The following is a 13,779-nucleotide window of genomic DNA, read 5'->3' as shown; positions in this document are numbered from 1 at the left end:
CTTCCACGCAAGTCGATGCTCCATTGTCAAGTCTGCTCCCCCTCAAATCTCCCAGGCCCTAAACGGTATGCTGGATTCTTAATTTTAACATCAACATGTCCATTACAGAGACCATGAATGATTTAAACATACAAGAAGTGGTACGTAGCTTGCTGTGCTAGTTAGTACAAGGCAGTTTAATGTATTTTATCGTTGATTTGCCTTAGATGGAAATAGGAAAAGGTAAGTTTTATTAGGCCGGAGGAGAGTCCTGGTTTGTGTGGGTGGAGGGTCTTGGGGAGCTCCTCATACGCCGCGCTGCTACCGACTCTTCTGCGCATCATGGCTGAACAAATGGAAGTAAGTTTGCCGGTAATCATTTCTAGTTGGGTCTCTGATATAATTATTGACTAATGGTATCACTCCGCAGATATGATAACTACATAGTGTTACGATTTGTTTTGTTAACATTAATTAAAATCAATGAGTCAAAATGTCTCATTCGAATTTGATCTGGTTGGCGCCACGTGAATCTGATCATCGACCCACAACAAAGCAGACCATTTTGGTATGGTAAATTTTTCGTATTTTCTACTGTATGTGCTAGACGTTGTTGGACGTTCTTGACAAATATACGTGTAAGAGGTAATAGACGTTCGCAAAATAAGAAAATAATCTGTCTGGAAAGTGTATTCATGTCATCTTTAGTGTGAAAATCATGCGATACTCGTTTATTATATTTTCTAGTTATGTTCGTTCAAGGAGTACAAGTAAGAAACTTGGGACATGCTTAGGTCAAGAGGCCTGGTAATTTTCTTAATTGTACAGATTGGTGGTAAACTCCATATTATGTAGTTCTTGAATCCAGCATGGTGCATCCTTTGTTCAGGAGAGTTGTCTGTCAATTCTGCTGGCTGTTGCTCACATGGCCAGCAACTACGAAGGAGTAAGTTGTAAGACAGTATCCGCCTATATTTTTTGTTACTGTCTTGGCGGCTGTGTATATATTTTAAAGTCGTCCATCCAAGTAAACTTGGCTAAAGTACCGGTACTACAGTATTCCAAGGTCATTTTAATAGGTTGGGTTTTATCGTTTTAAGAAAGTTTTGGTAAATTTATAGTAGTTCACACAACTGTTAGAAAGTAAAAAATATGTTTTTCTAGTGTATTTAAGAACAAGAAAATGAGTCTGCAATAGGCCGGTTGGCCTGTGCATGGCAGCTCCTGTCGAGAGTTACTACCACTCTCTCATCCATGAATCTATCTAGCCCCCTTTTAAAACTTTCCAGAGTTCCAGCACTTACTATAAAGTTGCTAAGCTTGTTCCACTCGTCCACCACCCTATTTGTGAACCAGTTCCTTCCTATCTCCCTCCTAAACCTAAACTTATCCAACTTAAATCCGTTGCTACAAGTCCTATCCTGCTCGGATATGATAAGAGCCAGGGCAATCGGGTTTTTTGGGTGGGGGAGAAAACGAAACGAGTCATCTAACCTAACATAACTTGACCCCGAAGCAGGGGGCTCTGCCCTCGGACCCCCAGTAGGCCTAGCTTAAACTAACCTAACCGTTTCAGTAGTTTAAAACTTTGGGGCATGCCAATATCTAGTTAGAAGTGGAAGGACCAGGGATACGTAAGAATTGGATAGAATGATCGTCTTTCTCGTAAAACTCTGCAATAATTGTAGGAGCACGATTGGCAACCAACCTCGGTCACAGCCATTGTCAGACTGGTTTTTGAATTTCCAATCTGTACCCAGGCTGCTACCTTTGAAAATTTCAAATGAGATTGGTAAAAAAAGATAGCGAGATAATATCGATACATCATTGGTCACGGCTGGATGCTGTCAGTCAATATTGCGCATGCATGATCCATAATTAACTCGGTTTCATGCCAATAACATATCCTTACAGACGAAGACTGAAAAGTATGTAAAATCAATTAAATTCAATTGTCGGTATTTTTAATTTCCGAATGGTATAAAAGGGGTTCAAACTGCTCAGAATAGGGATATCTAAATGTTTCAGCTGATTATAACTTTCGGGCGCTATGTCCTAAAGTAAAATAATACCTTGGCTTCGGAATCGCTGACAAGTTATTTGTTTTTCTGTTTATTTTCTTACTTTAATTTCATCAGTGAGTTCTGATATGATATTCATTACTTGTGGAAATGCTTCGTTTGGTGGTCTCAGCGGTAATGAGGCCACATTCTAGAGAGGAGACGTCTCTTCCTTGAGGCAGTTTCATTTTCAGCATGACGTGTGAAGGTTGTCATCGGTCTTATATGGACATAAATCAGAAGGAAGTTAGGTAAGGTTTGTTTGGTGAGGTCTGTTTTCATTCCCACTAAGGTTTGGTTACGTTTATTTTAGATTTTTTAACACTTTTGCACAAACTACAGTGTCCACTATAAAAAACAGTGAAATCGCTGCATTTTTTAAATCGTTTTCTATGAATTTCGGCCGTGGGTTAGTCCTCAATAATTACCTTATCTTCTCTATATTTTCAGCAGTGAGTTCTGATATTATAACCATTTCTTGTACAAATTCTTCGTTTGATAGGTAATTAGGTGTGTTTAGGCATGCACTATTTTGTCTTCTTGGCGGTAATGCGGCAGTAACGTCTCATCCCTGGACGTAAATAGCCAATCATATTGACATTTCAAAACGCTCCCCTGCACCATGCTCCGATCGAGGCCTACGCTCAATGTACATTATGAGCCTCATGGGCCGGTCAGCTGCTCTCACATCCCCCAAAAATTAAAATTGCACCATATGCCGAGGGGCACAGCCCCACAGCTGGGAAGTTAGGTTAGGTTGGTGAGGTCTTCTAACGTCACTTCTGCTGCTTAATTTTCTTATCAGCCAAGGTTTGGTTAAAATTATTAATAACCACTTAACACATTTATACAAACTACGACAGTATCCACCATAAAACTGAAATTGCAGTGTATTTATAATTGCTTTCTATGAAAAATTGCCGGTGTGTCATTGTCAATAATTACTAATAATATTATTTTGATATCAGGTACTAATAAAAGCAACTTGTTGAAGCGTCATGGTGTAATATTACGTTTTTTGTGGACATAAACATAAGAATGGAGGAAACTGCAGCGGGCCTATTGGCCCATACTGGGCAATCACATTTACACCCAACCCCTATTGCTCATATATCCATCCAACCTATGTTTGAAGCTATCCAGTGTATTCGAGTTAATGATGATATTTTGTAACTTGTTCCAGTCGTCCACTACTCTATTTCCAAACCAATGTTTACCTATTTCGCGCCTAAATCTAAATTTGTCTAATTTAAAACCATTGTTACGAGTTTGCTCCTGGTTGGATAGTTTGAGTACCTTTATAATGTCCCCCTCGATTATGCGGTTCAGTTCTGGTGCCCCTATTATAGAATGGATATAAATTCACTAGAGTCGGTGCAGCGAAGAATGACAAAAATGATTCCGGGACTTAGAAACCTTCCATATCAGGATAGGTTAAAGAAACTTAACTTGCATTCCCTAGAAAGACGAAGAGTGCGGGGAGATATGATAGAAGTATTTAAGTGGGTGAAAGGAATCAATAAAGGGGATATAGATAAAGTTCTTATAATATCCGAGCAGGATAGGACTCGGAGCAACGGATTCAAGTTGGATAAGTTTAGGTTTAGGAGGGAGATAGGAAGAAACTGGTTCACAAATAGGGTGGTGGACGAGTGGAACAAGCTTAGCAACTTTGTAGTAAGTGCGGGAACTCTGGAAAGTTTCAAAAGGAGGCTAGATAGATTCATGGATGATAGAGAGTGGTAGTAACTCTCGACAGGAGCTGCCATGCACAGGCCAACCGGCCTATTGCAGACTCCTTATTTTCTTATGTTCTTATGTTTAACCCTGACTTCCATTTATACACCTCTATCATATCGCCCCTCACTCTACATCTCTCGAGGGAGTGCAAATAAGATGCTTTAACCTGTCTCTGTACTCAAGGTTCCTAATGCCCGGGATTAGTCTTGTCATTCTCCTCTGAATTCCTTCCAAGGATTCTATATCAATTCTGTAATACGGTGACCAGAATTGAACTGCGTAATCCAAGTGAGGTCTCACAAGCGCGAGATATAGTTTTAAGATGACCTCGCTAGTCTTGTAACTAACACTCCTTTGTATGAACCCAAGTACTTTATTAGCCTTGTTTCGAGCAAATACATATTGTTTACTTGGCTTAATATTCCTACTTATCATTACTCCTAAATCTTTCTCGCATTCGGATTTTTCAATAACATTGTTCTTCATCTGGTGTCTGGTTTCCCTGCTTACTTATCCTATACTGAGTACTTTACATTTGTCCACATTGAATTTCATTTGCTATTTTTCAGACCATTCGAAAAATTTAGATCTTCCTGTAGTTTTGCGGAGTCCTCGTCAGATTTAATTACACGTCCTATTTTAGTGTTATCAGCAAATTTACTTATGCTGCTGTCTACGCCGATATCTATGTTGTTTATGTATATAATAAATAATAATGGTCCAAGTACTGAGCCTTGCGGAACTCCACTAGTGACGTTGCTCCAATGGGATTTCGTGCCGTTATTGCTCACTCGCTGTTTTCTGTCCGGTAATCACGCCCTAATCCATTTTAGAATATCACCTTTAATGCCATGAGCCTCCATTTTTCTTATTAGTCTTTTGTGGGGGAACTCTGTCGAAGGCTTTGCTAAAGTCGAGATATACCACATAATCTCTAACCCAACCTGCCGTGTTCTCTTGTGCAATACCGTACACTACGCAGCGCGCAGTCAACTAGGGGGTGTAGTGAACGGTCAATCAGCTGATCCCTGGGATATATAAACAAGATAGCCGAAGCTGAATATAGCTCGTAAAATGGCTGACGGCGTTTCATTCTCCCGCTGAATAGTCAATAGAAATTACTAATCATCACATTATTTCATCCTACATACAGTACACTGTATACAGTACAGTAAATGTAATTTCCAAGTACAGTTGCCTGTGTTTATAATGGTTACAGCTTTAATCATTCTAGCCAAAATGCATAAAGTATAATTATCTAAAGTTAGTTTAGATTTGCATGATTGATTAGTTGTGTATACTGTCATTAAACATCAATTATTTAGCCTAGCCTCTCAGGGAATACTTTTTGATATACGACTATGGCTCTCAGTTATTGGGACTTGGATGTTACTTAAGTTCATTTCGTTTTTCCATGTTCCTTGATAGAATTGCATTCTAAGCCTATGCATTGAAGTAAAAATTATCCAGTACAAAAAAATAAGTGGGCTTTTTTAACACTACTGTACTTAAAATAATCATAGGGAATGAAAGTAGCTGAGAGGAAGGCTAAATTGAAACCACAGTTGAAAGGTTTTTATAATTACTGAAAAGTACGTAAGTACTGTATCAGTTGATTTTGATTACTGTTTAGAAATATCTTGTGAATAGCTGGAGCCTTTGTAGATAAAAATGTACAGGTACAATAGGAATCATTAAATAAAAATCTCTTTTTGATTTTTAAATAAGTCTTGAAACAATTGTGGTTTCATGCTCTCCAAAGTTAGGGTAAGTAGATTTTATTTATTTTATTTCATCTTGACAAGAAACTAACACTGACCAGTACATACAGTATATGTGTAAAATAATAATAAATGGTTTTTTGAAAAGTACAGTAGCCATAAGCTGAAATTATACAAAGTATATAAGTGGTATAGTATACTGTACAGTATAGTGACATGGGAAGAGGACATTTATTACAAAATTTGGTGCATTTACAGTCCCCAAAAAGTAGAGGCTTGGAATGAACGCAAAGTTTGGCTGATTTTTTTTTTTTTTTACCAGCGGTAGGAATGTCCTAGGACTGACCTTGTAGTGATCAGTGCATGATCTTATGGGCTTAATGTGGTGGTTGTGTCAAATGACAGTTTTTCAGATGGGTAATCTCAGGTGGCTGCAATGTGGTAGCAGCTTTGTGTTGATGATATTAATCAGAGTTGATAGGGCCATCGCATGTAGAGCCTCTTTAGTTGCCCAATTTTTCACTCTCTCCCTAGAAGGGTTTGTTGCTCATCAGTTAAGAAGGTCAGGTAGGGAAGCATAGGTGACTTAGAAAGTGTGAAGGTTGTGTAAATATTTTTGGGTTCAGATGCAGGAAATCCAAGGGTCTTGAGACAACAGAGGATGGAGAGACAATACTTGGAACTTTTGGGTGCTACTGACATGTACTTTACTCCCTAGAATTATCATGCATATTGGTGCTGTGGAGTTTGGTGGAATTCAGAACCTGGGGATTATTAGAACCCATTATGGTGGAGGTAGGTAGAACATGATTGGAAAGAGTACGGTAAAACCATGGACTTCGTATGGTTAATTGACATGATTGGCAGCAGTCTAATGCTGTGGATGGTTCAGGGTGTTCTGGAGGGTGTTGTATTCAGGAGCCATGTTGTCCACACTGATGTTAATGGTGGAGTTATCAACTTTAAAGTATTATTCCCAATGAACAGGCATCATTGTTGAAGATGAGGCATAAGAGAGGTTCAGTCTTAGTGCCGGGGGTGTCCAGTGCAGGTGAATGCCTGACAGTGAGATTGCCCCTTGACAGTCTCTAGCTTGGTGTTGGTTGTTAAGAGAGTGTGCATGTAAATATTTATCAAGATGTATTCTAATGTTATGGATGTTGGGGGTAAGATCTTTCACAGGATTGCATTTTGGTGAACTACAGTATAATGATTTTAGAATGACCAAAAGAATAATACCATGATTATAAAATACAAGTCCACAACCCCTTATCCGAAACCCTTGGGGCCAGATGTGTTTTGGAATTCAGAATTGTTCGGATTTCAGAACGGTAGTACAGTACATATACCGTATATTATGGTAACACCCTAGCGGGGTCTGTGGCAGCACCCAGTAAGCAAGCACATTAATATTTCTGCAATGAACCTTATGAATATTCGCACTGAGTGTGTTAAATAAAGACTATAAATAATATTACATGTCATTTGTACAGTAATAATTTGGTAAATGAAATTTTGGGATAAACATAGTCCATAAATACTCTAGTACAGTTTATTTGTAAGGAAAACATTCAGTAAAACTTCAAACTTATACAGGTACAAACTAACCTTCAATGTTCAGTTCTTCATGGTATAGTGTAGCGTGTTTGATAATGACCAACAAACCAGTTGGTGGCATACGTTCACTTCTTCATTGTCGAATCCACTCAATCAGCTCACGGTCAGGATCTTCAAATTTTGCCCTATGCAATGTTTTCCTATTGTCCATTAGTTTATGGTCATCACTGTCTGTGTAAAACTTCAGCAACTCGTCTTTCTGTTTCTTTGTCGTATAGGGTGGTAGTTCCCACACCATATTCTTTAGTAAGATGCCGCACAGCCACACCACGATCAAGCTTCTGTGATAACTCCACTTTCTGTGCCATTGATAATGAGAGATGCTTCCTTTTATTCTTCTCACTGTTACCCATAGGGGTATCTGAAGCTCTTGACATTTTCACAGTGAAATTGAACTCAAAATCGTAAAGAATATCAAAGAGCAGCAGACGCGCGTGTGACTGGTAGCACCGCTGACACAACTGACGCTTCACACCTGCGTGGGTCAAGCTTTGGCTGTGTTGGGTCATGTTTGGCGTCACTCTGGGTATGTCGTGCACACGAGTGATGCTCCACGAAAAACTTTTGGAATTGTGGATAAGGGATTGTGGACCTGTAGTAAGAATCTTTATTTTTAGGGACTTGTGTAAACTATATCAAGGTACTCCCAGTATACATTACTGTTCCTCATACAGTGCAGTAATATGCTTTATATTGTTGACTACTTCAAAAGTTTTCAAAGAATTTTCACCCTCCTCATGTCAGGTTGGCATACTGTTTTCCATATAAATATTACCCAGAATGAGGGTATTCTAAAGTAGACTTTTAAGATTTAATAGTTGGTGGGAAGAAGTGTGTGGAAAAAGATTTGAAGTCATATAAATTGTCTCACTTGATACTGTGCCACCAGGAGCTTGGTAGCTCTCTGAAGTCTTCGTCATTTCTTCCATACATAAAATGTGTGGCTGAACCTTGCTGCTCAGAAACATTGTAAGCCATGGTTATAGAGTAATATTTGGCTGGTGCCAAATAAGAATAGGGTAGTGAGGCATGTTAAAACCAAATGTTCTATAGGTTTGGGGGATTGTGTGGTTTTAAAGTAGGAATTTTATATATTTCAGTTTGCTAACTTGATTTTTATGAGTTATTGGCACTAAACAAATAAGTTAAATCCACAGATTGTAGCAGGAGACATCATCAGAATGGAAAACAAGTGTGAAAAGGAGAAAAGGGTAGAGAGGATGCCAGTTGACGAAATGACCTCAAAGGACTACTACTTCGATTCTTATGCTCATTTTGGCATCCATGAGGTGAGATATGTGTATGTTTTCATTGGTAATTTATATGTATTGTTAAGAATTAAGTTTTGTGTAGCTACAGGTAATATTTTTGAAGGATAGTGGTTTTCATGTTGGTAACTGATGGTTGTACAAGACAGTCATGGGGTTGGATTTTCAGCTTTTATTTCCTGGTATGTAATTATATTCTTGCCAGGAAACAAAATTCTGAAATTGGAACATATAAAATTGAAGCCTTCTTGTTATCCATACTTTACTTGCTGTATATTTTACTGGTATGTTAATATTTGATCCATTTCATCATTGGACCTGTTTTTCCTGTAGTTGTTTGATTAACCGTCTTGCAAATTATTGGGTAGCACTATTTGCAGTGGTGACAAATTATGTCTCCAAATGTAAAAAAAATTGCCAATAAAGTTTTCAAGATAATTGCGTTGAATTTTTTGTGCGTCATAGATGACTGCATGATTTTGCAGAGGGAAGCTTCCATAAAGTACCAAAGCATGGGTGAAGTTCTCCTGTCCATCAGTTCCTTCCCTTCAGCTGTGCTTGTAGGTCATGATAGTCTCATCTCCTTTGTTGCCCTCCTTACAATTAGTTGTATCAAAATCCAATGCCACCGTTGGAAAGCTCATAAAATTCCTCTTCTATAACTATGATAATACGTTGGTAAATTTTTGAGAAAATGACCTAGATATGCTGCTGGGAACACAAATATCTATTTTTCTTTAAAGGAGTGAAAAAATATAGTACTGTTGTCTTATTCTCGTCTTAATTTTTTTTCCACTTACAGCCCCTGTATGTTAAAGCCAATACAATAATGATAGTGATGTATAAATCATGCCAAAAAAATTATATATAATAATTTTGTGGGGAAAATTTGCCACAGAACAAAGATGATCTGACCTCACGTGAGTGGTCCCATATGACTTTTGTCTTGGTCACGGAAACGAAAACTTATTGTGTGTGAGAGGGTTTATTATGTTCTTGATGAATAATTTTGATTCATCTACATCAGGGGTTCTTAACCTGGGGTCCATGGATGGGCTTCAGGGGGTCCGTGAAGGTCAGATAAAAATTTAACATTTATATTCAAGCCAAACAACAACAACCTTCTCATTGAAATGAACTTTTGAGCAGAATTAAAGTTTTGTTCTGTTTAATTTGCACAAGATGATTGTATTTCATTTTTGTATGGAGTGGCCATTAATTTTTGCATAAAAAAGTGTGAAACATAATTCTTTGTTAAGATTGTTTACTTTATTCATACTTTGTGTATGTCATACACTGTATGAGGCAATGAATTTTCAATAAAATAAAGTATATTCATTGCATGCAAAGTTGTGTTTATGTGCTTATGTGCATTTTCTAGGGAGGGGGTCCATAGCTTTCACCAGATTCCCAAAGGGGCCCGTGACTCAAAAAAGGTTAAGAACCACTGATCTACATAATAGGTTAGGCATATAGGTTACCAAAAACGTTCTGGAATGTTATTGGTCTTAATTTACTAATAGCTGCCTCATTGATGATGCCATTTAACTGATGTACAGCCTCTCAACTGGCTCAGCCAAGTTTATATTGTTATTATTATCCACTCTATCTGTATTTTCCTGGCTAAATAAACCTTCAATATCAATAACATCATTACATAGGATTGTCATTATAGATTTTGTGAATGACATGATATAGAGAGCTCATAAATTCCTAGTCTGCCTTATTTTGAATGCAGTGGTGAGATGTTTCCATTTACTGAGTCATTTGCAAAAGGTGGTGTCACTGTCATTTTTTTGTGCCATCTCCCATATTTTTTTCGCTTATTCCATGCATTATCATCTTTCTAAGAGTGTATTGCACAGTCTAAATATATCATTTCCACCAAATTGGGTTTACTCCAGCTTTCATGGTCAAGCCAAGATCCATACTCAATAATGAGAATAATTAAACAAAATAAATTATTGAGCCACATATAATAACTACATCATATTTTAAAGGTATTCATTATTATCACAGTTTTGATAAATTGCTTATGTGTACATATTTTTAGTGATGTTGATATTCCTAAATATATGACATCTTTGTTTACATTAGGAATGCCGAAGTTTGTAGTTGATTACTGTAGCAGGATTGGTGCGCTGGTTCATTATGTGTATGCTACAGGGCGCAATAAGACAAATGACAATTCTTAAGAAAATGGTGTGATGCCACCTTTAAGCTGTGTTTTGAGTTATGGGAAGGTTGTCTGACAATCTCACCCCCTCATAGTCTTTCGACGCAGGTTGTGTTAGTAACAGGAATGGTTTTTCCATTTTAGTAAACATTGGGTAGAGCAATCTAGACCCAAATTTCACCCTTATAGGTGTATCTGCCAGCCTAAGAGGCTAGTGGGGGGAACTTGGCTGATAGGGCTGGTCCACTGTTCCTGCGTTTCTGCTTACGGGAGGGGTGAGATAGGTTGTGCCAGCACGGGAGCGCTCAGTGACCCACTCTGCTTCGAAAGACCTCAAGATGGTTAAGAAGGCGTTTGGGGGAAAGGAGTGAAATATGTGTGAAGGTACAGTGTACAGGTTTGTTAGATTTAGGGAAAGGGGTAGATTAGTGTACTGTACTATACTGAGGATATAATAGGAAAGTGATATTAACAAAAGAAAAGGTTAATGTGATATACTGTATAATTTAGGCATATTGGAGGCTTTTCTGTCTTGCCAGCCCCTCTGAGGGAAAGTCTGTGGAGGAATGAAGTGTTATTGATGAGTTTGTGAATTACAAAATATTGAGTCACACATTTATGGTGATCATTGTGTTTACTCTTCTTCCACCTTGTGGGTGGATCAAGATGTTTACAAAAACCCTGAAGAAGAATGGAGGTAATGAGAAGTAGAAGATGAGTGCAGAAAGGGACAGTAAAGGGCTCAGACTATAATAGAAATATCAAAATATACTTTCTTTGATCATGATCTTATGAATTTGGTTGGTTCTAACAAAGGCAAACAATATTCTTGTTTTTACAAGCGTTGTGTGATGGTGTTCCTCTTTCAAAAGAAGGTTTAGGGATATCCATTTGGTTTTGTCTTGTTCCTCTATACACCCAAGTAGCACCTATATCCCCCAAAAGCACTTGAGCCATTTTGATGTTTTATTAATAAATTCTGTTTTGCAGGAAATGCTAAAAGATGAAGTCCGCACCTTAACCTACCGTAATGCCATGTATCATAATAGACACCTTTTTAAAGGGAAGGTAAGGAATTAAAAATTTGTTTATATTAAATATTTTGCTTTACACGTGTGAGCTGTTTTTCTTTTCTTTTTAGAAATTTATTGATTTCATGAGCTTACAGAGAACCTCGATGAATCAGACTAAATGGGGCAGACACCAGTCCGAAAAAAGCGAATATGTGGGGGAGGGGGGTGGGGATAACACTATATCTGAACTGTTTAAAGAAAATCATTTATTACTTCACTTCAACAACTAAGGTCTTTAAGTGTATCACAAAGTTTAAAAAGAATATTACATCAACAATATAAAAAATATGAAACGACTCTGGGTTGAAAATCAGACATATAAGTCTTGTTGTCAAGGAGATGATTGTTATTTACTGTAAAGTGTTATACCGTATATACTCGTGTGTAGTTCGAGTTTTTAAGACCAAATTTTTTGGCAAAAAATTGGGGGTCGACCTCTACATGGGTAATAGTTTTGTTAGGTTGAATCCGTGCATGATGGGAAGGGCGAGGAGCAACTTTTAGCTTTAGACATGAAAAATATTTACCATTTACTACCAGTAAACAATGGAAACGTAAATTATGTACGAATTAGTAATGAAAAGCTGTGCAATGCCTTCAGCAGATGTAGCTCACCAACGTACAATAGGCTAACTTACCTTACAACGTGCTTTCAGTAGTCTATGTTGAAGTTCTTAGCACAGGCTAACTTATTCTACCATATACGGTATCACAGTACTCATTGATCTACAAAAAATACCGGTAATAAAAACCTTTTCAGTTAAAAACTGTTAACCACAAGTATATTTTATCTTAACTGTGCCTGAATGAATATATTCTCGGAAATAAATAGTAGTTTTGCTTAAACGTGATGTATTTCAATGTAAAATAGGATAAAATACATGACGAAAACAAAAGACTTTACCTAACCTTCTGATGTTCAAGAGATGTTACTCGTGTTTTTAATAGTTTTCGGTTAAAATACTGTTATATTACAATGATATTCTATTAATACTGTGCTTGATATAATACATTTACGGAAATATAATATTTTTGCTGAAATGACATACGTATTACAGTGGAAAGTGGGATAAAACCATGACAAAAACAATCGACTTTCGCTTTCTTTCGTTGTTCAAAAGATGTTACCGTAATTGCTTTTCGAATGGTTTTCAGTTAAAAAAAAACTGTTGTATTACAATAATATTCCCTCCTAATTGACTTGAATGGAAATATACTGTACAATATTTTTGCTGAAACTACCCGCGTTTCAGTGTAAAGTGTCGTAATTATGGTAAACAATTTGCCTTCGGCGCTTGGTGTTTCAGGCACGGCGACCCTCAGTTTATAGGACGTAGAGCGTATTTAGTGAAGGTTTTGCTGTTCCATTACCCTCAAAAACTTGGGTCGACCTGTAAACGAGGCATATCATAAATTAATGATTTCTTGGTAAAAAATCAGGGTCGACCTATAAACGAGGTAGAATTATAGACGAGTATATACGGTACCGGTATGTAAGTAACCACCGATTTTGTCTTATGAATAAAGAGAAAACTGTATACTGTACATTACTATAATGATAAAAATAAGTGTAGAAGTATATTGTATGTGGAAGATGAATGTTTATCTGGGAGCAGAAGGGGGGGGGTGGCTCTTCCCCAAGCTTCCTTTAATTCTTATTTATGCAATTTCACCACAATTCTCATATAATTTAGGATCATCTGGTGTCAGGTATATATCCTAAAAGAATTGGCTTTCCTGAAAAAAGAATCCCATACTGAACACCACGAGTCATTTCATACTCGTTTATTTACAAAGAGCAAACAGCTGATTGGCTTACCACATTGTCTGTCTTCAATACTTAGTAAATAAAAGTACAATACAGTTGTGTATTTATCATCTATTAAATACTATTGCAGTGTATTTATCACCATTTAATAAATGCTATTGTAGTGTATTTATCATCACTTAATAAGTAATATTGTAGTGTACAGTATTATGCATCTGCATATACCCTGGTTTATTCATTAATCTTTTGTCTAAGTGTACAAGTAGCCAAACTGAGTCATCATATAACACTCAGAGGTAGCAAATCAAATTTTTAAGAAGGTATCTTCATATCAAATACAGTGATACCCCTGTTAGCCGGAACAATTGGTGTAGAGC

The 13,779-nt window shown here is 37.3% G+C and overlaps 1 protein-coding gene across 7 annotated transcripts in view; it reads left to right on the top strand.

Annotated features, from left to right (window-relative positions):
• Positions 1-13,779, top strand: part of LOC121868625 (protein arginine N-methyltransferase 1-like) — a 29,260-nt gene continuing 15,481 nt past the window's right edge. For 2 of the 7 annotated variants that reach the window (XM_042369453.1, XM_042369452.1), the window contains exons 1-3: positions 27-140; positions 8,275-8,406; positions 11,552-11,629. In XM_042369453.1, the coding sequence (XP_042225387.1) occupies positions 96-140; positions 8,275-8,406; positions 11,552-11,629 (255 nt within the window). In that variant the 5' untranslated portion in view covers positions 27-95. Of the gene's footprint in view, positions 141-221; positions 340-408; positions 548-603; positions 625-8,274; positions 8,407-11,551; positions 11,630-13,779 lie in introns of those variants that run through there. The other 5 variants (XM_042369455.1, XM_042369454.1, XM_042369450.1 and 2 more) reach the window with 5 other exon arrangements.

This window comes from Homarus americanus, unplaced genomic scaffold, assembly GCF_018991925.1.
Source record: "Homarus americanus isolate GMGI-L3 unplaced genomic scaffold, GMGI_Hamer_2.0 scaffold59495, whole genome shotgun sequence".
Lineage (NCBI taxonomy): Eukaryota > Metazoa > Arthropoda > Malacostraca > Decapoda > Nephropidae > Homarus > Homarus americanus.
This window is presented reverse-complemented; position numbering and strand designations above follow the sequence as displayed.